The sequence below is a fragment of the Scyliorhinus torazame genome, chromosome 9 (genome assembly GCF_047496885.1).
Source record: "Scyliorhinus torazame isolate Kashiwa2021f chromosome 9, sScyTor2.1, whole genome shotgun sequence".
Taxonomy (NCBI): Eukaryota; Metazoa; Chordata; class Chondrichthyes; order Carcharhiniformes; family Scyliorhinidae; genus Scyliorhinus; species Scyliorhinus torazame.
The window spans coordinates 77,964,269-77,991,880 of NC_092715.1; the positions used below are offsets into that span (position 1 = coordinate 77,964,269).

General features: G+C 48.3%; 1 protein-coding gene across 3 annotated transcripts in view; it reads right to left on the minus strand.

Annotated features, from left to right (window-relative positions):
• Positions 1-27,612, minus strand: part of LOC140429339 (xanthine dehydrogenase-like) — a 452,003-nt gene that overhangs the window by 252,745 nt on the left and 171,646 nt on the right. The window contains exons 2-3 of one of the 3 annotated variants that reach the window (XM_072516191.1): positions 22,366-22,419; positions 14,670-14,813 (exon numbers count right to left, since the gene is read on the minus strand). The exons of 1 other annotated variant lie outside the window; for it this stretch is intronic. In XM_072516191.1, the coding sequence (XP_072372292.1) occupies positions 14,670-14,697 (28 nt within the window). In that variant the 5' untranslated portion in view covers positions 14,698-14,813; positions 22,366-22,419. The remainder of the gene's footprint in view (positions 1-14,669; positions 14,814-22,365; positions 22,420-27,612) is intronic. One more of the 3 variants, XM_072516192.1, reaches the window with a different exon arrangement.

Below are 27,612 nucleotides of genomic sequence, written 5' to 3' on the forward strand. Positions count from 1 at the left end.
ATGGATGATAGAGGGAGAGGGAGCGGCGTGGAAAAGGTTGGAGATGAAGTCCTGCAAAGGGACGAGTTTAAAAGCGCTGGTGACGGCGCCACTACCGCTCTCCCCAAAAGCATTTACCACAAATCCAGTGGTGGCGGCAACATTAAGTATCTGGGGGCAATGGAGGCGACAGAGGGGTGTGCTGGGAGCCTCGGTGTGGTCCCCGATCAGGAACAACCAGAGGTTTGCCCCAGGGTGGCTGGACGGAGGATTCCAGAGCTGGCACCGGGTAGGAATCAGGAGAGTGGGAGATTTATTTATAGACGGGACGTTTGCGAGCTTGGGAGCGCTTGTGGAAAAGTATGAGCTGCCCCGGGGAAATTTCTTTAGATATATGAAGGTGAGAGCGTTCACGAAACAACTGGTGAGGGAATTTCCGCTGCTCCCGACACAAGGGATCCAGGACAGGGTGCTTTCGGGGGTGTGGGTCGGGGAGGGCAAAGTGTCAGAGATATACCGGGAGATGAGAGAAGAGGGGGAGGAGTTGGTGGGCGAACTGAAGGGAAAATGGGAAGAAGAGCTCGGGAAGGAGATTGAGGAAGGTTTGTGGGCTGATGCCCTAAGTAGGGTAAATTCCTCTTCCTCGTGTACCAGGCGTAGCCTGATCCAATTTAAGGTGCTGCATAGAGCACACATAACGAGAGCAAGGTTGAGCAGGTTCTTCGGAGTGGAAGACAAGTGTGGGAGGTGCGGGGGAAGCCCAGCGAACCACACACATATGTTTTGGTTGTGTCCGGCACTGGAGGGGTATTGGAGGGGAGTGACGGGAGTAATCTCGAAGGTGGTGAAGGTCCGGGTCAAGCCAGGCTGGGGGTTAGCTATATTTGGAGTAGTGGATGAGCCGGGAGTGCAGGAGGCGAAAGAGGCCGATGTCGTGGCCTTTGCGTCCCTAGTAGCCCGGCGTAGGATTTTACTCATGTGGAAGGAAGCGAAACCCCCCGAACTGGAGGCCTAGATAAACGATATGGCGGGGTTCATAAAACTAGAGCAGATGAAGTTTGCGCTGAGAGGATCGGCTGAAGGGTTCACCAGACGGTGGCAACCGTTCCTCGACTACCTAGCGGAACGTTAGAGGGAAGATAGATGGCCAGCAGCAGCAACCCAGGGGGAGGGAGGGGTAAATTGTTTGGGTTTTTGGAGGGGGAGAGGGGGCGGGGGGGGGGGGGGAGTATTACTTTGTGTTATTTGGTTAGTTTACCATGTTAGTTACACAATGTTATATTGCAGTTATCATGTTACTTTTATTTTTATTTCTTTGATTTGTAAGGGAAAAAATTGTGTTTGAAAACTTTAATAAAATATATATTTTTTTAAAATAAAAAATAAAAAGGTACAGTAATGATTTCCCTGTAGCAACATGTAGCATGGTAGCGTAGCGGTTATCACAGTTGCTTCACAGCTTCAGGGTCCCAGGTTCGATTCCTGACTTGGGTCACTGTCTATGCGGAGTCTGCACGTTCTCCCCGTGTGTACGTATGTTTCCTACGGGTGCTTCGGTTTCCTTCCACAGTCCAAAGATGTGCGGGTTTGGTGGATTGGCCATGCTAGGTTGCCCTTAGTGTTGAAAAAAGGTTAAGTGGGGTTACTGAGTTACAGGGATAGGGTGGAAGTGTGGGCTGGGGTAGGGTGCTCTTTCCAAGGGCTGGTGCAGAATCGATGGGCCGAATGACCTCCTTCAGCACTGTAAATTCTATGATGATTCTATGATGTAGAAGGAGGTCGCATGCAAGGTAGCTGCCACTAAGTCTTTGGTTCTTGGTTCTTTTTACCCGGTTTCTGGGGGTAATTGGTGGTCAGACTCGTCCCATTCGAGAGTTTTTGGTGAGAAGATGTCAAAAGGCGCAAGAAAGAATATAATTAAGAAAGGTGGGAGCGGCAGTTCTTCAGAGAAGCAGAGTAAGGTGCGGAGCCCAGGGGGATCGAAGATGGCAGAGGCAAGTTCATAGGGTGCAGACACACCTATCACTGTAGGTGACTGGATGCCCTGGTGCCGATAAAAGAGTCAAAAACTTGAGTATTTTTCTAAGAATTATTGGTTAATTCATTTGTGTTGTGACTCCAGGTCAAGTGGAGCTGGAATTGACCGTGCGCTGGCCCAGGTTATTCTAACACCGCCAACACCACAATGATATCACAGCTTTTGTAAAACTAAAAGAATAGTTTTAGTGAGGGGGGCGAGGGATCCTTCACCGGGGGGGGGGGGACCTCACGGACGGCCAGGGTAGCGATCAGGCGCCACCGATCCGCGGGCGTGCACAATCTCAGGGGGGCAGAGTCCAGAGTGAAACGCCCATGTTTTGATACTGGACTGGGGACATAGCCTCATTATTGGAGAATCCCACCCAGGATTTTCATGATGCTGCAGAGTGAAGATTCTTCAATTAGATTAATCAAAAAGAGTCATGCTGTCACTTGCCCTGTTTACATTCATCACACATTTCCCGTATAGGACACCATGTTGAAAACGTTGTCCATTTTTTAAAGTCAATTTTAAAAACACCATATCGAATAATGTCCATATTTTGAAAATTAGGAATATATTATCAAAATATAAATATTACGTCAAATATTCCTTCACCGCCGCTGGATCATAATCCTGGAACTGCTGCCCTAACATCACTGTGGGTGTACCTACACCACATGGGCTGCAACAGTTCAAGAAGGCAGCTCACCATTACCTTCGCCAAGTGCAATTAGTGCCCACATTCCATAAAAGAATGAAAACCACACCAATTTCTAAAAACGACCCCACGGTCTCTCCTTCGGGAAGTGATATCCTGGCATTGAGTTTTTTACTTCAGCAAATAGTACAGACATGTCTGTTGAATATAGTTAGCATTTTCTATTCTTGGACAATCCTGACTATATCACGGCATTGCTTAATAGCTTGGTGATGCATGTTAATTGTTTATAGCACTTGACTGATTTTTGTCAAATGCATGTGGTTGAAAAGCCGACTAACTGTACTGGCTTGACTGGGTTTTTTTTAACCAATGCACTTCACACAGGTTAAATGTGGATCAGAAATTGGCTAGCTGAAAGAAGACAGAGGGTGGTGGTTGATGGGAAATGTTCAGAATGGAGTACAGTCACAAGTGGAGTACCACAAGGATCTGTTCTGGGGCCGTTGCTGTTTGTCATTTTTATCAATGACCTAGAGGAAGGCGCAGAAGGGTGGGTGAGTAAATTTGCAGACGATACTAAAGTCGGTGGTGTTGTCGATAGTGTGGAAGGATGTAGCAGGTTACAGAGGGATATAGATAAGCTGCAGAGCTGGGCTGAGAGGTGGCAAATGGAGTTTAATGTAGAGAAGTGTGAGGTGATTCACTTTGGAAGGAATAACAGGAATGCGGAATATTTGGCTAATGGTAAAGTTCTTGAAAGTGTGGATGAGCAGAGGGATCTAGGTGTCCATGTACATAGATCCCTGAAAGTTGCCACCCAGGTTGATAGGGTTGTGAAGAAGGCCTATGGAGTGTTGGCCTTTATTGGTAGAGGGATTGAGTTCCGGAGTCGGGAGGTCATGTTGCAGCTGTACAGAACTCTGGTACGGCCGCATTTGGAGTATTGCGTACAGTTCTGGTCACCGCATTATAGGAAGGACGTGGAGGCTTTGGAGCGGGTGCAGAGGAGATTTACCAGGATGTTGCCTGGTATGGAGGGAAAACCTTATGAGGAAAGGCTGATGGACTTGAGGTTGTTTTCGTTGGAGAGAAGAAGGTTAAGAGGAGACTTAATAGAGGCATACAAAATGATCAGGGGGTTGGATAGGGTGGACAGTGAGAGCCTTCTCCCGCGGATGGATATGGCTGGCACGAGGGGACATAACTTTAAACTGAGGGGTAATAGATATAGGACAGAGGTCAGAGGTAGGTTCTTTACGCAAAGAGTAGTGAGGCCGTGGAATGCCCTACCTGCTACAATAGTGAACTCGCCAACATTGAGGGCATTTAAAAGTTTATTGGATAAACATATGGATGATAATGGCATAGTGTAGGTTAGATGGCTTTTGTTTCGGTGCAACATCGTGGGCCGAAGGGCCTGTACTGCGCTGTATTGTTCTATGTTCTATGTTCTAAATGTGTGTTAGCCAGTTTCCCAGACTTTTGCTGCAGAAGACACTTTAAGGCTGCTAGAATCATGGAGTTTTAAGAGTTTTATTACACAAAGGGGCCCTTCGACTCATCGTGGCTGTGCCGGCCATCAAGCACCTATCTATTATAATCCCATTTTCCCGCCCTTGGTCCGTAGCCTGGTCTGCTATGGCATTTCAAGTGCAACATCCAAATGCTTCCTCAATGTTGTGAGGGTTCCCATCTCTCCATCCTTTCAGGTAGTGAGTTCCAGATTCCCACAACCCTCTTGGGTGAAAAAGCTTTTCCTCAAATCCCTTCCAAATCTCCTGCCCCTCATCTTAAATCTCTGTCCCCTCGTTGTTGACCACTCCTGTCCTTTCCTATCTACCCTATCCATGGCCCTCATAATTTTGTACACTTCAATCAGGTTACCCCCCCCCCCCCCCTCCCCCGCTCCAAGTAAAATAACTCCCGCCTCTCTTCGGAGCAGAAACATTTCAGTCCAGTCCAGTTCTGGTGAATCTCCTCTGTACCCTCTCTAGTGCAATCATATCCTTCTTATTGTGTGGAGACCGGAACTGCACACAATATTCTCGCTGTGGCCTAATGAGTGTTACATAGCTCCATCATAACCTCCCTGCTCTTATATTCTATGCCTCCACTATTGAAGGCAACTATCCCATATGCCTTCTTAACCACCGTTTTTATCTGTCCTGCTGCCTTCTGGGATCTCTGGCATCCAGAGTCCCTCTGATCCTCTGTACTTTCTAATGTCCGTCTGTTCATTGTGTATTCCCTTGCCTTGTTAGTCCTCCCAAAATGCATCCCCACACTTTGCAGGGTTAAATTCCATTTGCCACTGTTCTGCCCATCGGACTGGATCATCTATATCATCCTGTAGTATATTTCCTCCTTGCTATTTACCACACCACCAATTTTCGTGTCATCTGCAAACTTTTGGTTCCTACCTCCTCCTTTCAGGTCTAGATCATTAATGTAAACTACAAACAGCAAGAGACCCAGCACCAATCACTGCAGTACACCACTAGACACATGCTTCCAGTCACAAAAACAACCTTCGACCATTACCCTCTGCCTCCTGCCACTAAGCCAATTTTGGATCCAATTTGCCAAATTGCCCTGGATCCCATGGGCTCTTCCCATGTGGGATGTTGTCAAAAGCCTTACTGGAGCTAATGTAGACTAAATCAACTGCACTGCCCTCATTTACATGCATAGTTACCTAAGCTGGGTGGCAGTGTGTTCTTTGAGGAGGATGCAAAGAGGCTGCAGGGTGACTTGGATATGCTCGCTGAGTGGACAAATACTTGGCAAATGCAATATATGTATTATGAGGTTATCCACTTGGTGGCAAAAACAGGAAGGCAGATCATTATCTGAATGGTGGCAGTTTAGGAAAAGGGGAAGTGCAACGAGACTGGAGTGTCATGGTGGAACAGGAGCTGAAGGCTGGCATGCAGGTACAGCAGGCAGTGAGGAAATGGCATGCTGGTCTTCATAGCGAGAGGATTTGAGTATAGGAGTAAGGATGTCTTGCTGCAGTTATACAGGGCCTTGGTGAGGCTACACCGTGAGTATTGTGTGCAGTTTTAGTCTCCTAGTTTGAGGAAGGACATTCTTACTATTGAGGGTGTCCAGCGAAGGTTCACCAGACTAATTCCTGGGATGGCAGGACTGACTATGAAGAAAGGCTGGATCGACTGGGTTTTTACTCACTGGGGTTTAGAAGAATGAGAGGGGATTTCATAGAAACATATAAAATCCTGAAGGGACTGGACAGGCTAGATGTCGGAAGAATGTTCCAGATGTTGGGGATGTCCAGAACTAGGGGTCACAGCCTAAGAATAAGGGGTAAGTCATTCAGGACTGAGATGAGGAAGAACTTCTTCTCTCAGAGGGTTGTGAACTTGTGGAATTCTCTACTACAGAAAGCTGTTGGGGCCAGTTTGTTGGATATATTCAAGAGGGAGCTGGACGTGGCCCTTGCCACTAAAGGGATCGAGGCGTATGTAGAGAAAGCAGGAGTGGGATACTGAATTTGCATGGTCAGCCATGATCATATTGAATGATGGTGCAGGCTCGAAGGGCCGAATGGCCTACTCCTGCACCTATTTCTATGACCTGTTTTATGCTCACATGTCAAGATGAGACAAGGGGGCATACATGCTCACCCATATTCTTCATCTAATGCCATGTGCTCTAATCATCCCTCCCTCCCCACCCCCCTCCCATCTACTGGAAGAGACAGAGGGACTTGTCAATTCAGGAGTCCCCTCATAAATTCCTTTCTTGCTCCAAATGGTGATATAGCCATATCTAATCATCCAGAACTAATTGACATTTGCCTTCCATCAACTTATTTTCCAGAAGTTCACTTAATGCCTTCTTGAAGTGTTATTAGGAATCGGCTTTTACTGCTTTCTCTGATACCTTGTTCCACAAATCAATCACCTGTCGGGTAAAGCAAAGTTTTGCACATCCAACATCGACACTACTTTCTCTGTGCTGGTGATCTAACCCAGCATGTCACACTAACAGTCTGTGAGATGTCTATGTCTTTAGTAATCTTAACTGAAGGGATCAGAGCCATCTACATTTCCAGGAATAGACAATAGAATAGAACATTACAGCACAGTACACATCCTTCGGCCCTCGATGTTGCGCCGACCTGTGAAACCAACCTAAAGCCCATCTACACTATTCCATTATCATCCATATGTTTATCCAATGACCATTTGAATGCCCTTAGTGTCCAGTACTGTTGCAGGCAGGGCATTCCACGCCCTTACTACTCTCTGAATAAAGAACCGACCTCTGACATCTGTCCTATATCTATCTCCCCTCAATTTAAAGCTATGTCCCCTCGTGATAGCCATCACCATCCGAGGAAAAAGGCTCTCACTGTCCACCCTATCTAATCCTCTGATCATCTTGTATGCCTCAATTAAGTCACCTCTTAACCTTCTTCTCTCTAACGAAAACAGCCTCAAGTCCCTCAGCCTTTCCTCATAAGATCTTCCCTCCATACCAGGCAACATTCTGGTAAATCTCCTCTGCACCCTTTCCAATGCTTCCACATCCTTCCTATAATGCGGCGACCAGAACTGCACGCAATACTCCAGATGCGGCAGCACCAAAGTTTTGTACAGCTGCAACATGACCTCATGGCTCCGAAACTCAATCCCTCTACCAAAAACACAGAAACACAGATCCATAAACCACTGACAAAAATACTTCATTTTTCTTTCAATCTTGGTCACTTGGATTAAGAAATTGAGAAATGTCTTCCGTGGCCAGGGACAATGTACTTTGTTTAATTCTGTGGTTCTGAAGATGAATTTGAAATGGGAAAAGGAATCAGTGGGATACCTGTCGAGAAACTATTTCCTGCTGTAGGCAATCATAAGCGTGGGACCCTACCTTCAAGTTAGAGCTATGACATGCATTCAGGAGTGAAATCAGAATGCATTTCTTCGCAAAAAGGTTGCAAATGCAGCAACAATCGAAACTTTGAGATCAATAGATATGTTAGATGAGCGATATGGGGCCAACGTGGTAAAGGGGCAGGAGTGCTGATCAACCACATTTTAACTGATGACAGAGGCAATTCTTGCTGTCCAATAGCCCATCATGTCCTTCTGCTCCTATTTTCAGGAAGCAGAGGGAGTTTTAAGTGATCTGTGGTTGTATTGTTGGATATCAGAAATAAGGGGCGGGATTCTCCGACCCCCCCCGCCGTGTCCCGAAGTTTCCGCCACCCCCGCCGATTCTCCGGTCCGCGATGGGTCGAAGTCCCACTGCTGGAATGCCTGTCCCGCCAGCGTGACTAAACCACCTTTTGAACGGCGGGAAAAGGCGGCGCGAGCGGGGTCCGGGGTCCTGGGGGGGCGCGGGGCGATCTGGCCCAGGGGGGTGCCCCCACGGTGGCCTGGCCCGCGATCGGGGCCCACCGATCCGCGGGCGGGCCTGTGCCGTGGGGGCACTCTTTTTCTTCCGCCTTCGCCATGGTCTTCACTATGGCGGAGGTGGAAGAGACCCCCTCCCCTGCGCATGCATGGACCCACGTCGCCCAGCAAAGACCTTTCAGCCCCGGCTGGCGTGGCGCCAAAGGCCTTTCCCGCCAGCCTGTGGAGCGGAAACCGCTCCGGCGTGGGCCTAGCCCCTCAAGGCGAGTGTTTGGCCAGAGTGGTTCCCACCACTCCATCACACCGGGACCCCCCACCCCGCCGGGTAGGGGAGAATTCCGCCCCTGGTATAGATTTGAGTTTAATTTAGTGTTTCTGTGCAAGAAGGGTCAACGTCTAGTTAGATTCATGTTGAACAAAAATGGGGGTTTTGCTTTCAGTTCCAAGAGTGCTGAGAGTTTACGACATGAAAAGTAAACATGAGGTTAGGGAAAGAATCAGATGGTGCTTAGCAACCAGGGGTCACTTCAGGAAAAACAGACCTTGTGATCGTGTTTAACTGAATTCATCGTAGTTGGAGAGTAAGCTAGACAGTGAACAGCTCACAGCTCCGCTATAAACAGGAAAACCATACAATGGAGTGATGGGCAAGAAAGCTAGGGCCAGAAACTAGTAGTGAAGAGAGAGGTTTCCAGGAAGATTGAAGCGAAAAGGAAAAAAGGAACCGGAATTTGAGCAGGTACTGATCGTTGAAATTAAAGACCAAAGCTGGTGAGGTTGGCTGGAGAAAAGCTAAATATCGAAGCAATCATAAGGTTTGTTGTCCTTATTTCCAATTTTTGAACAATATTCTGTTGGGGCCCCGAGTATCGGAGAGATTGTGTGAAAGCTTGAAAGCTCTTGCGTGGACTTCCGGTGGCGGCCATGGAGAGGTAGGTCGCACATTTGATAGCTCCCGCCTGTAACGGACTTTTGGACCTTTTTTCCCCGTTTTTTTCCGAATAAAGCAGTGAAGAGTGAAACAGTAAGGAGAAATCCCCCTCCGGTGTATGGAGAATTGGACCAGAAGTGGCCATGTGAGACGACAATGTCCTATAAGGGAGACGCAAGCAGAGCTGGTAACACGGGACAGCATGGCGGAGGGCAAGGGCCGCGGGGAGACGGCACAGTGGTCGACGGAGCAGCTGGTGAAGTTTTTCGAGATTGCTTCGCTAAGCTGAAGAAGGACACGCTGGACCCGGTTAAGGCTTTGATTGATCAAGTGGTTCAGAATCAGGAAACCCACGGGAGAGCGATCCAGGAGGTCGAACAAAAGATGTCTGAGCACGAGGAGTATATAACCGTCATGGAAAGCAAGGTGGAAATGATGAACGACTGCCAGAAAAGAATGCAGGAGAAGCTGGAAGACCTGGAGAATAGGTCCAGGAGGCAGAATCTCAGAATTGTTGGCCTCCCTGAAGGCAGTGAGGAATCGGATGTGAGGGCCTATGTGATGGACATGTTGGAGAAGTTGATGGGGGCTGGGGCGTTCCCTCGGCCTCTGGAATTGGACAGAGCGTACAGAGCCCTTGCGAGGAAGCCCAGAGCGAATGAACCGCCGAGGGCCATGGTGGTACGTTTTCACCGTTTCATGGAGCAGGAACACGTTCTGCGGTGGGCCAAGAAAGAACGGGGCAGCAAGTGGAACAACTGTGAGTTGCGCATCTATCAGGATCTGGGAGTGGATTTGGCCAAGAGGAGAGCTGGGCTCAAACGGCAAAAACGACCCTCTTTAAGAAGGGGGTGAAGTTCAGGATGCTGTACCCAGCCCGCCTGTGGATCACACATGAGGACCGGGACTTCTACTTTGAAACGCCAGGCGAAGTATGGACCTTTATTAAAGAAATGAAATGGAGGCGAATTAAAAGACATTTAAGCCTTGGAGATGTACTGTGGCAGCGATTTGTGGTGCTGGATTGTAAACATTTAAGTAGCTCTATGTGAAATAATGGGCTGTGTGGATGGTTAAAGGTTGATCTGTCTTGCAGGGGCCTTGTTAGTGGGGGGGGGGGGGGGGGGGGGGGAATGGGCTTTGAATTTAGTTCTGCTTTTTGGGTAACTATTTTTCTAAAGTGATTGTTTCTTCAGTTTTGTTTTCTATTGTTTGTTTGCTGGGGAATGTGATGCTTTTAAAATGTTTATTCATGTGGGGGGGTGGAGAGAGGAGAGTACAATAGGGAGACAGACTGCTTGGTGCCAGGGGCGGGAGCTATTGAGTCAGCACGGGTCAGCTGACTCTCGGAAGCGCAGGAGGGGGGTGGACAGGTGTTAAGTTGGAGCTTGACTTGGGGGATTGGGTTTTTAGTGTTGTTGCTAGGGGGAGGGGAGCGGTGGTGGGGGGGGGGGGGGTAGTGGGAGCTGCTTTGCTGACAGGGGAGGAACTGTTACCAGGGGACGAATGGGAGGTCGGGAATGGCGTCAGCTCGAGTGGGGACTCGAGGAAGCGGAGGGCGCAAGCTCGAGGCTGGCCTAAAATGGGTGATGGCTAGTCGACGGGGGGGGGGAGGGGGGTTGGAAGCCCCACATTCAGGCTGATCACATGGAACGTGAGGGGACTGAATGGGCCAGTCAAGCGGGCTTGCGTGTTTGTGCATTTGAGGGAACTGAAGGCAGACATGACAATGCTACAAGAGACACATCTACAGGTTACAGACCAGACGAGATTGAGGAAGGGGTGGGTTAGCTAAGTGTTCCACTCAGGACTGGACTCAATGACCAGGGGGGTAGTGATCTAGATCAGCAAACGAGTGGCATTCGAGGCAGGGAGAATCGTGTCAGACAAGGGGGGTAGGTACATAATTGTGAGTGGGAAGCTGGAGGGGGTGCGAGTGGTACTTGTGAACATATATGCTCCAAATTGGGACGACGTGGAATTTATGAGGCGGGTGTTGGGTAAGATCCCAGATTTAGAGTCACATAACCTGATCATGGGAGGGGACTTCAACGCAGTCATTGATCCGGGATTGGACAGGTCAAAATCCAGGACAGGGAGGAGACCGGCTGCGGCAAAGGAATTGAAGGGTTTCTGGAACAGATGGGGGGAGTAGACCTATGGAGGCTTACACGGCCGAGGATGAAGGAGTTTTCCTTTTTCTCACATGTCCACAAGGTATACACTTGCATCGACTTTTTTGTTCAAAGCAGGGCGCTAATACCAAAGGTGATGGATACTGAGTATTCGCCAATTGCAGTGTCGGATCATGCCCAGCACTGGGTGGATCTACGGGTTAGTGTGGAGAGAGGGCAACGCCCGCTGTGGAGACTGGATGTGGGGTTGCTAGCGGACGAGGCGGTCTGTGGGCGGGTTAATAAGTCCATCCAGAACTACCTGGAAACAAATGATGCGGGATAGGTCTCCGCAGCGACGGTCTGGGAAGCTTTGAAGGCAGTGGTCAGAGGGGAATTAATCTCGATACGGGCCCACAGAGAAAAGGTGGAACAGGCTGAGAGGGTCAGGTTAGTGGAGGAGATACTCCAGGTGGACAGGAGATACACGGAGGCCCCGGACGCAGGGCTACTGAGGGAGCAGCGGAGGTTACAGGTGGAGTTTGGGCTGTTGACCACAGGGAAAGCAGTGGAACAGTTGAGGAAGGCACGGGGGGGCGATCTATGAGTACGGTGAAAAGGCAAGCAGAACATTGGCGCACCAGCTTAGGAAAAGAGAGGCAGCCAGGGAGATAGGTAAAGAGTAGAGACGGTAATACTGTTCTGGACCCAGCGGGGGCGAACGAGGTGTTTAAGGACTTTTATAGTAAATTATAGGAGTCGGAACCCCCGGCTGGGGTGGAGGGGATGAGGCAATTTCTGGATCAGTTGAGGTTCCCGAGGGTGGAGGAGGACCTGGTGGAGGGGCTGGGAGCCCCAATTGAGACTGAGGAAATAATCAAGAGGCTGGAGGGCATGCAGTCGGGCAAGGCCCCGGGGCCTGACGGCTACCCGGTGGAACTCTATAAGAAGTTTTCAGAGATATTGAGCCCACTGCTGGTGAGGACATTTATCGAAGCAAGAGAGAAGGGAGTCCTCCCCCCAACAATGTCACAGGCCTCGATTTCATTAATCTTGAAACGGGAGAAGGATCCGGAGCAACGCGGGTCATACAGGCAGATTTCTCTACTGAATGTGGATGTCAAACTGCTGGCTAAGATACTGGCCACAAGGATAGAGGACTGTGTCCCGGAGGTGATAGAGGAAGACCAGACGGGATTTGTTAAGGGCAGGCGACTCAAGGCCAATGTTCGAAGGCTTCTAAATGTTATTATGATGCCCTCATAAGGAGAGGAGGCTGAGGTGGTGGTAGCGATGGATGCGGAGAAGGCTTTTGACTGGGTGGAGTGGAATTACCTGTGGGAGGCGCTGGGACGGTTTGGGTTTGGTGAGGGCTTTATTGACTGGGTGCGGTTGCTCTATCAGGCACCAGTAGCGAGGCTGCGTACGAACCGGCTGAGGTTGGGGTATTTTGAACTACACCGAGGGACGAGGCACGGGTGCCCCCTCCCCCCGTTACTGTTTGCTCTGGCCATAGAGCCATTGGCCATGGCGTTAAGAGCCTCTAGGAACTGGAAAGGGCTGGTTCGGGGTGGGGGGTGGAGCACCAGGTCTTGCTCTACGCAGATGACCTGCTCTTGTACATTTCGGACCCGTTGGAGGGGATGGGCGAAGTAATGCAAATCTTGTGGGAATTTGGCAATTTTTCGGGGAATAAATTGAACATGGGGAAAAGCGAGATGTTTGCAATCCAGGCAAGAGGGCAGGAGAAGAGACTGGGAGAGCTACCGCTTAGAATGGCAGGGAAGAGCTTTCGATATCTGGAAATCCAGGTGGCCCGGAAATGGGAGGTACTATACAAGTTAAACCTATCCCGGTTGGTAGAACAAATGGAAGGGGACTTTAAGAGATGGGACATGCTCCCGCTATCACTGGCGGTGAGGGTACAGACCTTGAAAATGACGGTCCTCCCCAGCTTTCTGTTTGTCTTTCAGTGCCTCCCCATCTTCATCCCTAAGGCCTTTTCAAGCGGGTGAATAAGATTATTTCGGGCTTTGTGTGGGCGAGTAAGACCCCATGAGTGAAGAAAGTGTGGCTGGAGCGCAGTCGGGAGGAGGGTGGGTTAGCGCTGCCGAACTTCTGCAATTACTACTGGGCGGCTAATATAGCCATGATTAGGAAGTGGGTAGTGGGGGAGGGGTCAACATGGGAGCGGATGGAGGTGGCGTCATGTAAAGATACCAGTCTGGGAGCATTGGTAACGGCACCTCTGCCGTTCTCACCCGATACTCCACAAGTCCGGTGGTAGTGGCGGCTCTGAGGACAGTTGAGGAGATACAAGAGAGTGGACCCCGATTTATAACAACCACAGGTTTGTACCGGGTGGGCGAGATGGTGTGTTCTGGAGTTGGCAGAGGGCAGGAATTAGAAGGATGGGGGATCTATTTATAGATGGGAGCTTTCCCAGCTTGAAAGCTTTGGAGGATAAATTTAAATTGCCAGCAGGGAATGGTTTTAGGTATTTGCAGGTGCGCGGCTTCCTGAGAAAGCAGATGCCGGCCTTTCCGCTGCTGCCGCCACGGGGGATACAGGATAGAGTAGTTTCCAGTACCTGGGTGGGAGAGGGGATGGTATCGGATATTTACCAGGAGCTTTCGGAGGCGGAGGAAACTCCGGTGGAGGAGCTTAAGGGCAAGTGGGATGACGAGCTAGGAGGAGAGATAGAGGCGGGTCTAGGGGCGGATGCCCTAAGCAGGGTTAATACCTGCACATCGTGCGCCAGGCTTAGCCTGATACAATTTAAGCTAGTCCACCGGGCACACATGACAGTGGCTAGGATGAGCAAGTTTTTCCGGGTCAAGGATAGGTGTGCGAAGTGGGCGGGAAGCTCAGCAAATCATGTCCACATGTTTTGGGGATGCCCGAAGCTTTGAGGGTTTTGGCAGGGTTTTGCTCAGGCAATGTCCACGGTGCTAAAAACACGGGTGGTACAGAGTCTGGAGGTAGCGATCTTTGAAGTGTCGGAAGATCCGGGAGTTCGGGGGGTGAAAGAGGCCAAGGTCCTGGCCTTTGCCTCCCTGGTAGCCCGGAGATGGATCTTATTAATGTGGAGGGATTCGAAGCCCCCGAGTGTAGCGACCTGGGTTAGTGACATGGCTGGGTTTCTCAGTCTTGAGAAAATAAAGTTTGCCTTAAGAGGATCAATGTTAGGGTTCTCCCGGAGGTGGCAGCCGTTCGTTGACTTTTACCATGTTGCTGTCATTGTTTTTGTCCTGTTATAAAAATTTTCAAATACCTTAATATAATAGTATTAAAAAAAAAAGAAAGCTTGTGCGTATTCACGAGAAAGGAATACTGAAAGGAGTTGGAAATCCCGGAGGCGGATCCTTGCTGAAAACAACCGAGAGAAAACATTGTTTGCAAGAAGATTCTACAGCAGGTCTTTTTGGGAGTGGAATTTGGAAACACTCATGTGATAATCATCTAATTTGCGTAAAAATCCACAAAAGTCTAATTTGGTGAAACCTACCACATGATTTCAGAGTGTGGTGTTGTCTGCCCACAGTTTACGGAGAACATCATAGTACAAGATATATTTTGTTACCTGAGCCATCCTGAACATCTGTGTGCATGTGTAAAGGTAAGTGGAAGTGAAGGAGTATTGTATATAGTCAAACTTTTCATGTTTAATGTTTTTTTGTTGTTAAAAGCCAATTGGCAGTTCTGAGATTCTGTTCATCCATGTTTTCTAAAAATAAGTAAAAGTTACTTTAATAAAGGCGAAGGGAGTCAGACGAGGAACACAAAGAAGACGTATATTTATAATATATATCATTTACAATGGGGCCCGGTTGAACCTCACCGGTCCTCTCTGTTGGTCGATTCCTATGTGGCCAACCTTATATACATGCTATCAGCCCCGTAGTTCGCAGGAGGAGCTCATGCTCCTCAAGATACATGGGGAAAACAATCAACCCAGCCCCATGTGTTCAGTGCAGGCTAATACAGTTATGGTCTTTTGAGCCAGGATTCCAGACTGGGCCTTCCCATGCAGTTTATAATATCAACTGGGATTGTAACACTGTTCTTTTCAGATTGTTCATACTTGAATAACACTCATTTTTAAATACATTCTTAAATATTGAATACTTGTCTTCCTGCTACAGTGACGTGCCAATGGTTGTAGATCATGGATAAACTGCTTTCTGTTACTTGAGGCCATAATATACAATATAAATAATAATTCAGTGTGTCTCCTGCCAACACAAGATGGCCACTGAGACCCATCTGCACATGTACAGAAAACTAGTGATGTCACTCCGCTGTCCCAGCCTGCCCGTGACGCCAGCGCATGCGTCAATGCCATCACCACGCACATACATGGTCTGCTGGTATTGTTTCAGTAGTTTCTGGAATAAAATGTTTTTTTTATTTGTTCACAGGAAGGAGCTATGTTAGTCATTTCTCATAATTAACTCTTAACTTTAGATATTAAAGAAACTGGAAGTATTTTTAGGCAAATTCACAGGAAACAAAATCATTTTACATTGATGCTGCAGCTGTAGGGCGAAGGCAGTTAAATCACAGGACAATATGTTGCACCAAAAACCCCGGATTATTCCTATTTCTACCAGATTGTGTCATTCCCCTCCAATATTAGTTATCCTGTAGAATGGTCATTTGACCTAGAAGTGATGTGCCGTACACTTGTGGCAACAAAGGATCCTGGTTGACATAATTTTTTTAAAAAACCATGAGGCCATAAGACATAGGAGCGAAAGTAAGGCCATTCGGCCCATCGAGTCCACTCCACCATTCAATCATGGCTGATTTCAACTCCATTTACCCGCTCTCTCTCCATAGCCCTTAATTCCTCAAGAAATCAAGAATTTATCAACTTCTGTCTTAAAGACACTCAATGTACTGGCCTCCACCGCCCTCTGTGGCAATGAATTCCACAGACCCACCACTCTCTGGCTGAAGAAATTTCTCCTCATCTCTGTTCTAAAGTGACTCCCTTTTATTCTAAGGCTGTGCCCCCGGGTCCTAGTCTCCCCTGCTAATGGAAACAACTTCCCTACGTCCACCCTATCTAAGCCATTCATTATCTTGTAAGTTTCTATTAGATCTCCCCTCAACCTCCTAAACTCCAATGAATATAATCCCAGGATCCTCAGACGTTCATCATATGTTAGGCCTACCATTCCTGGGATCATCCGTGTGAATCTCCGCTGGACCCGCTCCAGTGCCAGTATGTCCTTCCTGAGGTGTGGGGCCCAAAATTGCTCACAGTATTCTAAATAGGGCCTAACTAATGCTTTATAAAGCTTCAGAAGTACATCCCTGCTTTTATATTCCAAGCCTCTTGAGATGAATGACAACATTGCATTTGCTTTCGTAATTACGGACTCAACCTGCAAGTTTACCTTTAGAGAATCCTGGACTAGGACTCCCAAGTCCCTTTGCACTTCAGCATTATGAATTTTGTCACCGTTTAGAAAATAGTCCATGCCTCTATTCTTTTTTCCAAAGTGCAAGACCTCGCACTTGCCCACGTTGAATTTCATCAGCCATTTCTTGGACCACTCTCCTAAACTGTCTAAATCTTTCTGCAGCCTCCCCTCCTCCTCCATACTACCTGCCCCTCCACCTATCTTTGTATCATCGGCAATCTTAGCCAGAATGCCCCCAGTTCCGTCATCTAGATCGTTAATATATAAAGAGAACAGCTGTGGCCCCAACACTGAAGCCTGCGGGACACCACTCGTCATGGGTTGCCATTCCGAAAAAGAACCTTTTATCCCAACTCTCTGCCTTCTACCTGACAGCCAATCGTCAATCCATGTTAATACCTTGCCTCGAATACCATGGGCCCTTATTTTACTCAGCAGTCTCCCGTGAGACACCTTATCAAAGGCCTTTTGGAAGTCAACTTTTAAACATTTCATTAAGGCATTTATGGTTTTACAATAACAGAAGACACAAGTACAGATATAAACATAGTTCAACACGTAACACACCCCTCCATCTCCCACAGTTCTCACCTAATAAGCTAGGCCGACATAGTCTAACTCCCTCTGTAGCCATCTGGGATGGCCACTTCCAGAATACAAAATGGATGTTTGCAAAGACTGTAGGGAACTATGGACAATGCTAAGAAAGCAGGCAGGCACAGAGCCTGTACGTGTATTGGAACCGCAGCTCCCAGAGGAGACTGAAACTGTAGGTCTATTAGCATATTGATGGCCCATCTACGGGAACAAAGGGAGATATTCAAGTAACCGATCTGGCTGCAGACCTCATGGCACCAGTTCCCCAAACCGAAAGCACAAACAAAGCCAACGGCCACCTAGGACACGCCCAGCCATCAGTGCTCCCACACCTTTATTGGTCAAGATCAATACGAGTGATCAAGATACGGCCCAATTAATTGGGGCCAAGTTCAAGACCTGCCCAAAAGCGCCCGAAGCCCCTCTGGGTATAGGAAGAAGGCCCCGAGAGAGAATCGCTCTCTTGGAATCGGCTCTCACAGCGGAGAGACCCGTCCACCAGCTGCACCAGAAGCAAGTAAGTCTAAGGTCAACGCTCGCTACCAGACAGACGACCTTAGCTGTTCCCCTTCACCACTTCGACCCCAGCAGCCTCAGATCCGAACAACAGCCATTGTTCCTCTGACTGAGTGGGCGCCCAAAGCTAAGTATAGGCTTTAGCAGTAGTGATAGTTTAGTTTGTAGTACTTTGTGCATGAATAGATATTGCTGTGTGTGTAAATAAATAGTATTGACTTTGAACTAACTAACTGGTGTATCAGCTCTTTGATCAGTACTCGGGTTTGAACCTTGTGGCGGTATCGAGAGATACCTGGCGACTCTAAAGCAAACTTAATTAGGATTAAGGAAGGCAACCATATTGACCGCCATATTTAGAACCAAATAAAGAGAGCAACACCTCCCCCCTATACCCCCTTGCTCCCTAACTGACTCCCCCTTTATTGAATATGCTGACAGTTCAATTTTCTCCGAAGAAGTCGATAAAATGCTGCCACTCCGAAAGAACCCCAATGATGAACCTCTCAGAGCGAACTTGATTTTCTCAAGCCTGAGAAACCGAGCCATGACACTAAACCATATCCCTGTTTTCAGGGGCTTCAAGTCCCTCCAGGCTACTAAGATTCATCTCCGGGCTACCAAGGAGGCAAAGGCCAAAACATCAGCCTCTCTCTCTCCCTGGACTCCCGGTTTTCCGACATTCCAAAAATTGCCACCTCTGGACTCGGTGCCAATCTCACTTTTAACACCCTGGACATGACATCTGGCAAATCCCTGCCAGAATCCCCTGAGCTATGGGCATGCCCAAAACATATGGACATGATTTGCAGGCCCTCCTGCACATCGCCCACACCGGTCCTCTACCCAAAAAAACCTGCTCATCTGGGCCACCGTCATGTGTGCCTGGTGAACCACCTTGAATGGTATCAGGCTGAGCCTTGCACATGAGGAGGACATATTGACTCTGCTCAGGGCATCCTTCCACAGACCCGCCTCTAACTCTTTTCCCAACTCATCTTCCCAGTTACATCTTGTCTCCCCGATCTGGGTTTCCTCCCACTCCATAAATTCTTTATAAATTTCCGATACCTTCCCCTCCCCCACCCCCGTTCTAGAAGCTACCTTGTCCTGTGGCGGAAGAAGCGGAAAGGTAAAAACTTGTGTCCGCACTAAATCCCTTACCTGGAGATATCAGAACCCATTCCCTCCAGGCAATTCAAACTTCACTTCCAGATCCCCCAGACCGGGAAAGCTCCCATCAATAAAGAAATCCCCCAGCCTCTCAATACCCGCACTCTGCCACCTCCGAAACCCCCCGTCCATCTTCCCCGGCACAAACCGGTGGTTACCATAGATTGGAGCCCACATCCGACATTCACTGGTACAAAAGGTGAAGTCACACGGGATCAGGGGTGAGCTGGCAAGCTGGATACAGAACTGGCTAGGTCATAGAAGGCAGAGAGTAGCAATGAAAGGGTGCTTTTCTGATTGGAGGGCTGTGACTAATGGTGTTCCACAGGGATCAGCGCTGGGACCTTTGCTGTTCGTAATATATATAAATGATTTGGAGGAAAATGTAACTGGTCTGATTAGTAAGTTTGCAGACGACACAAAGGTTGGTGGAATTGCGGACAGCGATGAGGACTGTCAGAGGATACAGCAGGATTTAGATTGTTTGGAGACTTGGGCGGAGAGATGGCAGATGGAGTTTAATCCGGACAAATGTGAGATAATACATTTTGGAAGGTCTAATGCAGGTAGGGAATATACAGTGAATGGCAGAACCCTCAAGAGTATTGAAAGTCAGAGAGATCTAGGTGTACAGGTCCACAGGTCACTGAAAGGGACAACACAGGTGAAGGTAGTCAAGAAGGCATACGGCATGCTTGCCTTCATTGGCCGCGGCATTGAGTATAAGAATTGGCATGTCATGTTGCAGCTGTATAGGACCTTAGTTAGGCCACACTTGGAGTATCGTGTTCAATTCTGGTTGTCACTCTACCAGAAGGATGTGGAGGCTTTAGAGAGGGTGCAGAAGAGATTTACCAGGATGTTGCCTGGTATGGAGGGCATTAGCTATGAGGAGCAGTTGAATAAACTTGGCTTGTTCTCACTGGAACGACGGAGGTTGAGGGGCGACCTGCTAGAGGTCTACAAAATTATGAGGGGCACAGACAGAGTGGATAGTCAGAGGCTTTTCCCCAGGGTAGAGGGGTCAATCACTAGGGGGCAAGGTTTAGAGGAGATGTACAAGGCAAGTTTTTTTACACAGAGGGTAGTGGGTGCCTGGAACTCGCTGCCGGAGGTGGTGGAAGCAGGGACGATAGTGACATTTAAGGGGCATCTTGACAAATACATGAATAGGATGGGAATAGAGGGATATGGACCCAGGAAGATTTTAGTTTAGACATGCAGCATGGTCGACATGGGCTTGGAGGGCCGAAGGGCCTGTTCCTGTGCTGTACTTCTCTTTGTTCTTATGCTACCGAGCCACTCTTGGTGCTGGACATTGAAGTCCAGTGGGGGCGGGGGGGGAGAGGAGGAGAGAGGTTGAGTAGTTGAAAGATTTGGGACAGTGATTCCAAAGCTAGGCAGCTGTAGGCGTGGCCACATAAAGGGATGCACACAAGGCTAGAGTTTAAAGAAGCAGAGTTCTTGGGAGGTTTCTGGGCTGGAGGAGATTACAGAGATATGGACAGGCTAAAGTTTGGTACATGAAGAGAAGTTTAATATAGAGGTACTGGTGTGCTGGGAACCAACATCGGTGTGTTGGGTGAATGGGACTTGATCGGGATACAGTCAGAGTTTTTGATGAGCTCAAGTTTATGGAGGATGCAGATGGGAGGTCAAAGAGGGCAGCATTGGGATTGTTGAGTCTGGAGGTAACAAAAATCATGGATGAGAGTTTCAGCATCAGGGATATAGACAGGCAAAATGGTATTAGTGGAATTGGGTGATCTTAGTAATAAAGAGGGTATGAGATCAAAAGCTGAACTCGGGGTCAAATTGGATGCTACGGGTGTGAAAAGTAAAAAAAAAGACTGGCATTTAAATAGCATCTTTAAAGACTTCAGGATTTCCAAAAGACTTTTACAGCAAATTAAGTACTTCTGAAATGTAATTGCGTTGTAATGTAGGATTTGCAGTCTAGTCAATCCCTAGAAAATGAGCCAAAAGCAGATGGAAATGATGGCTATGGAACAGAGTTTGTAGCAGGGGCCGTAGATAGTGGCTTAATTTGGTGGAGTGGGGCATCTTGTGCCGTACACACTTAAAATATTTTCAGCATCTTTCAGTTTGACATTTTTTGCACCACAAATTCCTGGATTAGTGAGCAATAATAGTATGGTGAGAGAGAGGGAAAGGGGAGATACAAATGGGGTGGGGTGAGAAGGAAAGAGGCAAGGAGAAAAGGAAAGAGGGAGGCAAGGAGAGAAGGAAGGGGAGGCAAGGAGAGAAGGGAGGCAAGGGGAAAGGGAAGGGGAGGCAAGGAGAGAGGGAAGGGGAGGCAAGGAAGAGAGGGAAGGGGGCAAGGAGGGGGAAGGAGGCAAGGAGAGGGGGACCAAAGGAAAGAACAAAGAACTAAGAAAAGTACAGCACAGGAACAGGCCCTTCGGCACTCCAAGCCTGCGCCGACCATGCTGCCCGTCTAAACTAAAATCTTCTACACTTCCGGGGTCCATATCCTTCTATTCCCATCCTATTCGTGTATTTGTCAAGCAAAGAAGGGAAATGGGCAAGGAGAGGGGGAAGGGGGCAAGGAGATGGGGAAGGGGGCAAGGAAAGGGAGAAGGGAGACAAGGAGATGAGGAAGGGGAGGCAAGGAGAGGGGGGCAATGAGAGGGGGGAGAGGGAAGGGAGGGGGAGGGGGAAGGGGAGGCAAGGAGAGGGGGAAGGGGAGGCAAGGAGAGGGGGAAGGGGAGGCAAGGAGAGGTGGAAGCAGAGGCAAGGAGAGGGCGAAGGGGGGGCAAGGAGAGGGGGAAGGGGAGGCAAGGAGAGGGGGAAGGGGAGGCAAGAAGAGGGGGAAGGGGAGGCAAGGAGAGGGGGAAGGGGAGGCAAGGAGAGGGGGAAGCAGAGGCAAGGAGAGGGCGAAGGGGGGGCAAGGAGAGGGGGAAGGGGAGGCAAGGAGAGGGGGAAGCAGAGGCAAGGAGAGGGCGAAGGGGGGGCAAGGAGAGGGGGAAGAGGAGGCAAGGAGAGGGGGAAGCAGAGGCAAGGAGAGGGCGAAGGGGGGGCAAGGAGAGGGCGAAGGGGGGGCAAGGAGAGGGCGAAGGGGGGGGGAAGGGGAGGCAAGGAGAGGGGGAAGGGGAGGCAAGGAGAGGGGGAAGGGGAGGCAAGGAGAGGGGGAAGGGGAGGCGGGGGGAAGGGGAGGCAAGGAGAGGGGGAAGGAGAGGCAAGGAGAGAAGGAAGAGGAGCAAGGAGAGAAGGAAGGATAAAGGAGGGGGCGAGGGAAGGAGGAAGGGAAGGTTAAGAGAGAGGGAAGAGGGAAAAGAGAGATGTTACAGTAAAGGTTTATTTTGAAATCTTGTTCTGCAATTACTATTACACTGTTCACTGGACATTCTAATTTCTCTTCAAAATGCATCAGTCTCTACGGGAATCTTGACAGGCCTGAACAACAGTCTATCAACAACGAGAGTAAATTTAAGTACAGAAGGAAAAATAGATCGAGAGAAAATTAGAAAGGGACAATAAGAAAATGATGCAATTTTCTTAAAAAGTCATCTTAAGAATTGATAAAAACACATTTATTACCTCCAAGAAAGAGATGTCAGTTTCAATTCTTCTGGGCTGCTGAGATCAAGCGCTCTGCAGGAAATTGAATTGTGTTATTCAAGGTTCCTCACGTCATTAGGTATCAGTCCTAATTTTATGCAGCAATTTTTATTAGTTTTAACAATACAAATGCAATTTCTTGAAACTTGCGAACAATTTGACAGTGAACTTCCTTTTTCCTGAGCCCTATAACAGAAGAGCACAAGAGCACAAATGTTGGTCCAGCAATCTGAGTCAATTCTCAATGCATGGGGTATCTACTGCATTCCTTACCCACTAGTAACGTTTTAAACATCCTGTATTTTCCCAGCAAATTCCTAGCCAACGGCTTTGGACTTATTATTCGGACAAGCTCTTTGAAAACAGAAGCTGAATATAGAAGTGGTAATAAGGTGGAGCTGGCTGTTGTTAAGTAATGCTACATTTAAATATATTATGGTAACAGGGATTTGGTGCAATTAAATACAACACCCTCAACATTTATGTAGTAAAAGGGTATCTGGTAGCAAGGGTTAATGTAGGACTAGACATCAGTACGGCCCACACAGTGTGATGTAAAGAGATGCTTGACCTGAGACGAAAGTCAGTTATGAACTGGACAGCTGCACCAGGCTGGATTCTCCACCCAACCGCGCCACTTTTCTGCTCCGACCCGCCAGCAGGATTCTCCGTTACGCCGGCCGGTCAATGGGGCTTCCCATGGTGGGGCAGCCCCACATCGTCGGGAAACCCCCAGGCGCCGGCAAAACGGAGAATCCAGCCGGCGGAGAATCCCGCCCACCATGGAAGTGACATGATATGCAGGCATGCACATAATGAGATACAGACAGGCAGCTAATGAACGCAGAGGACAGGACATAACCAATCAGCAGGCAGAACACTTGGGGGTGGTTTCCCACTATAAAAGGCACGAGGCACTCACACTCGGGCTCTTTCCACTGGGGACATCTACAGGGTGAGTCAGGGTGTATATATCACATAACACCTCCAGCACGTGGCTAAGAGCTAGTCTGGTTCAGTCAGACAGAGTAATCACACTTAGGTTAGCAGAGTCGAACTCAGAGAATTGTGCTAACTGTGTGCCAGGTTCTATAAATCAGGTTGAACTAACTTCAAGGTCTGGAGTATCTTTCAGCTAAAGCTGCATCCAGTTGCAGCCCGTGTTATCTCAGTTAGTCTCGGTGCTGGTGACCATCATTGCTTGTCATTAAAAAACCATCATTTTTTCATTCTTTCAGTCAGATGTGGGAGTCGCTAGTTGGGCCAGCATTTATTGCCCATTCCTAATTGCCCCTTGAGCTGACTGGGTTGATGCGTTTTGTGCCACAAAGAGTCCAGCACGAGTTTGTAGAGTCAAACAGAAAGTAACTTTTTTTTCCAACAATATTTACACAGCACCAGCTGTTCACTACTGGTCCCCTCTCTCTAGCCGGTACCACACTGGCCAGCTCTATTTATACAGTTGAAAGGTTAACGATTGTACACCCACCCCCCCTATTGGGGCAGTTCATATGCCTTAAGATTTAATGGGGCAACCAATTGTCCCCAACCAGTAAGATCCGGGCAGGTTATAACACTGGGCCATTTCTGAGGGCAGTTAGGAGGCCTGGAGTCACATGTACGTCACACCAGGTAAGGGTGGCAGATTTCCTTCCCTAAAGGACATTAGTGAACCAGATGGATTTTTACAACAATTGACAATGGATTCATACGCATCATTAGGCTTTGAATTCCAGATTTTTACTGATTCCAAATGTCACCATCTGCCATGGTGGAATTCGGACCAGTGTCCCCAGAGCATGACTCTGGGTCTCTGGAGTACTGGTCCAGTGACAATACCACGACACCACTGCCTCCCCCTTTAGGGAAGGAAATCTGCCATCCTTACCTGGCCTGGCCTACATATGGCCTCAGACCCAAAGGAATGTGGTTGACTTTTAACTGCCCTCTACAATGGCCTTAGCATGCAACTCAGCTCTTGGACAATTAGAAATGGGCAACAACTGCTGGCCTTGCCAGACATGCCCACGTCCCATGAAAAAAGAAAAAAATGTACCTAGTTAAGCGTCATCAATAAACAGTTAAGGTTCATCCATCCAAGTCTCGACTACTTTGTGAGACCGGCTGGACATACAACATGAATTCAGTTATTGGAAAAACCCAGAATCTCAGAAGCTGGAGTAGAAATTCTAAAGTTGGAAAATTAAAGGAGCAGCATTCTGACCTGACTGGAAGCATCTGAAGTGAAGACACTGAGAGGGATTGCCTGAAAGAAGCGCCATTGCAGGACTGGAAGCTGAAGGCAGAAGGAAGAAACCCCACAGTGCATCTGAGGACTCCACAAGATCTCGTGGAGGGCCATGGTGAATGGCCACAGAGTGATGAGTCAGAGGACCGAGCAAGCATGAGCAAAAAATTCAGTTCGAAGCCAGGGCTATTTTGAAAAGCTTCAGTACCGACAAGCACCATGACTGCGACCGGCCGCAGTCAGAATTGGTGCCATACCACATGCCAGCCGAGCTTGTAAGAAAAAATGGTTTCTGCAGCGTCCTCTTTAAAACCTGGACAGCATTTGAAGCTATGTTTACCTGAACTTTAAAGCAAACATGGACGCAAAAATCAACATTACCAGACCAATTTGGATGATCCAAGGGCCAAACCAAACAAAAAGGGTGGGATTTAACTAAATAGGAACAAAGTCCCATAGCAAGCACATTGAGCCAGTGACAATACAACTACGCCACTGCCTCCCCAGTGGAGATCAGTATTGAATGGCGCTTGCCAGAGGCGAAGAAGATAGATCTCATGCCTCGGGTACCTTGGGAATCTGCACATTAAAGTGAGACTAGCTGTCTCGCTATACAGATTTGCTAAACAGTGGTCCTACCCACAATGGGTGGGATTTACATCGCACATCCCGTGAGATCGCGTTGGATCTCTCGAGACATTGAGCACCACATAGATCCCGGGAGCGGGGTCTCCCGACTTCTATCGGCCACGCTGTGCTGCAGCGAGCTGCTTATCTTAGGGCCATCGCACCCAAAATTTGAGACTTTGGCAGAAAGGTTTCTGAAGATACACGATAGCTTCAGGATTAGATAAAAAGACAAGTGAATACACAATTTTATTCAATCGGTCCGATTACCGATAATATTATTGCAAGGCACAGAATAAACAAACCCTCAGATAAAATTTGATACAGTTCTAAAATAATTTGCTATGTATTTTAATCTAAGGAGCAAAATGTCGGAGGGCAAAGTTCAACAAACGTAGCCAACAGCCCAGAGAACCAGTTGACTCTTTTACAAACTAATTACACAGAGTGGCTTCAAGTCAGAATTCATAAGGGACAGGATTGTTGTTGCAGTTGCTGACTATACCCTTTCAGACAAACTACAAACCAAGAAAGATCAACTCTAGAAATGGCCATCCAAATAGACAGTCTGAAATCCACCAACAACATCAATACATTTAATGTGTCGAAAGCAGCCATTATACAGAGTAGCAAATGAATCAAAGGCTAATAGAGATTCCAAACCAGAGGAAGTAATACCCAAACAGACCACAAGAGGGTGCACAACTATGTCAGCATGGTGGAGCCAGAAGACCTCACAGGCAGGAGCAATGTCCAACAATCACTGTGCTGTACCTCATCTGCAACCAAGTGATGTAAAGCCACAGCACCCACACAGTCAGAGGATCTCAAGGACCCATGAAATAGAAGTACCACATCAGGAAGAAACCATACCATGGACGGCACGGTAGCACAATGGTTAGCACTATGGCTTCACAGCTCCAGGGTCCCAGGTTCGATTCCCGGCTTGGGTGACTGTCTGAGCTGAGTCTGCATGTTCTCCCCGTGTCTGCGTGGGTTTCCTCCCACTGTCCAAAGATGTGCAGGTTAGGTGGATTGGCCATGATAAATTGCCCATACTGTCCAAAAGGGTTAGGTGGGGTTACTGAGTTATGGGTGTAGGGTGGAAGTATGGGCTTAAGTGGGGTGGTCTATCCAAGGATCGGTGCAGACATGATGGGCCAAATGGCCTCCTTCTGCACTGTAAATTCTATGTTCATAAATTCTATGTTCTTGGTTCCATTTTTCCCTGGCACTGCCAATCATCTATTAATGAGGAATCCACCAAGACAGCATCGCACCTCCCGCGCGGGGCCCGGGGGGAGGGGGAGGGGGGGTGTTAACCACAGTACAGGACTCGGCTCAACCCGAGGCCAGATGCAATACCCAGCCTCTCAGCATGTCGCAGCCAGAAGGGACATCCCAAACTTCAGCTTCAACAGGATACCAGCCACAGAACCGGACTTGACCCAGCCCAGCACCTCGCAACAGACAGGAATTGATATCTCCAGTACACCCCAGCACTCACAATCCAGCCAGACCTGCATCTCTCCAAGCCCATCCAGGGCAGTGCACCAACCCCAAGTATACTGAAGAAAAGAAAAGGATGATTACGCCAACCCTATCTGGGGAGACCCCATCACCGAGAGAAGAATAGGCAAGACACCCAACAATTGGGTATCCTACGGGCGGGGGGGGATTCCTGCCTCCTCAGTATAACCTACTCACCCAAATGGAGAGAGGAGGGGAAAAAAAACAGAAAAAACCCTAAGTAAAGAATGAAAGATACCAACCATCACCCAGCACTGTCTGCCATCACAGGAAGGATACAGAGAACAATCTCTCTCTTCAACAGCCAAGGATTAACCAAAACCACCTCACCATGTGCCACCACTCATACCCTCCCATCCTAATAGCTCTGAAACAAAAGAGACCCAGAGGAAAACATCCAACCTCATGGAAGAGCCAGGAGGAACCCAATCCGCCCCAGGTTACATAATCTGACCAGACCATCGAAGGAGAAAGGCGTAGATTCAATTCAAAATAACAAAAAAACAAATAAAAACCCGAGTTAGCTCGAACCAAGGCGCTAGCCTCAATCTTAGTGACGGCTTAACTAACCCTATCATCCAAAACTCCACCCCAACATCTGCCAATCACCCCGACCTGGCCTCACTCATGTTTGTTATAAGATAAGGAGTGTGTCAAAAAAGCATTCACCTCCCATAACCACAAGGATTACAACACAATGACAAAAAGGCATGAAACTGCACAGAACACATTTTAAATAATCTGCTCAATATGATTTTTACTAGAACAGGATAACAGTCGGCACTCGCCCTCGTGCTCACATCTTGCATGCCCGTGCAGGA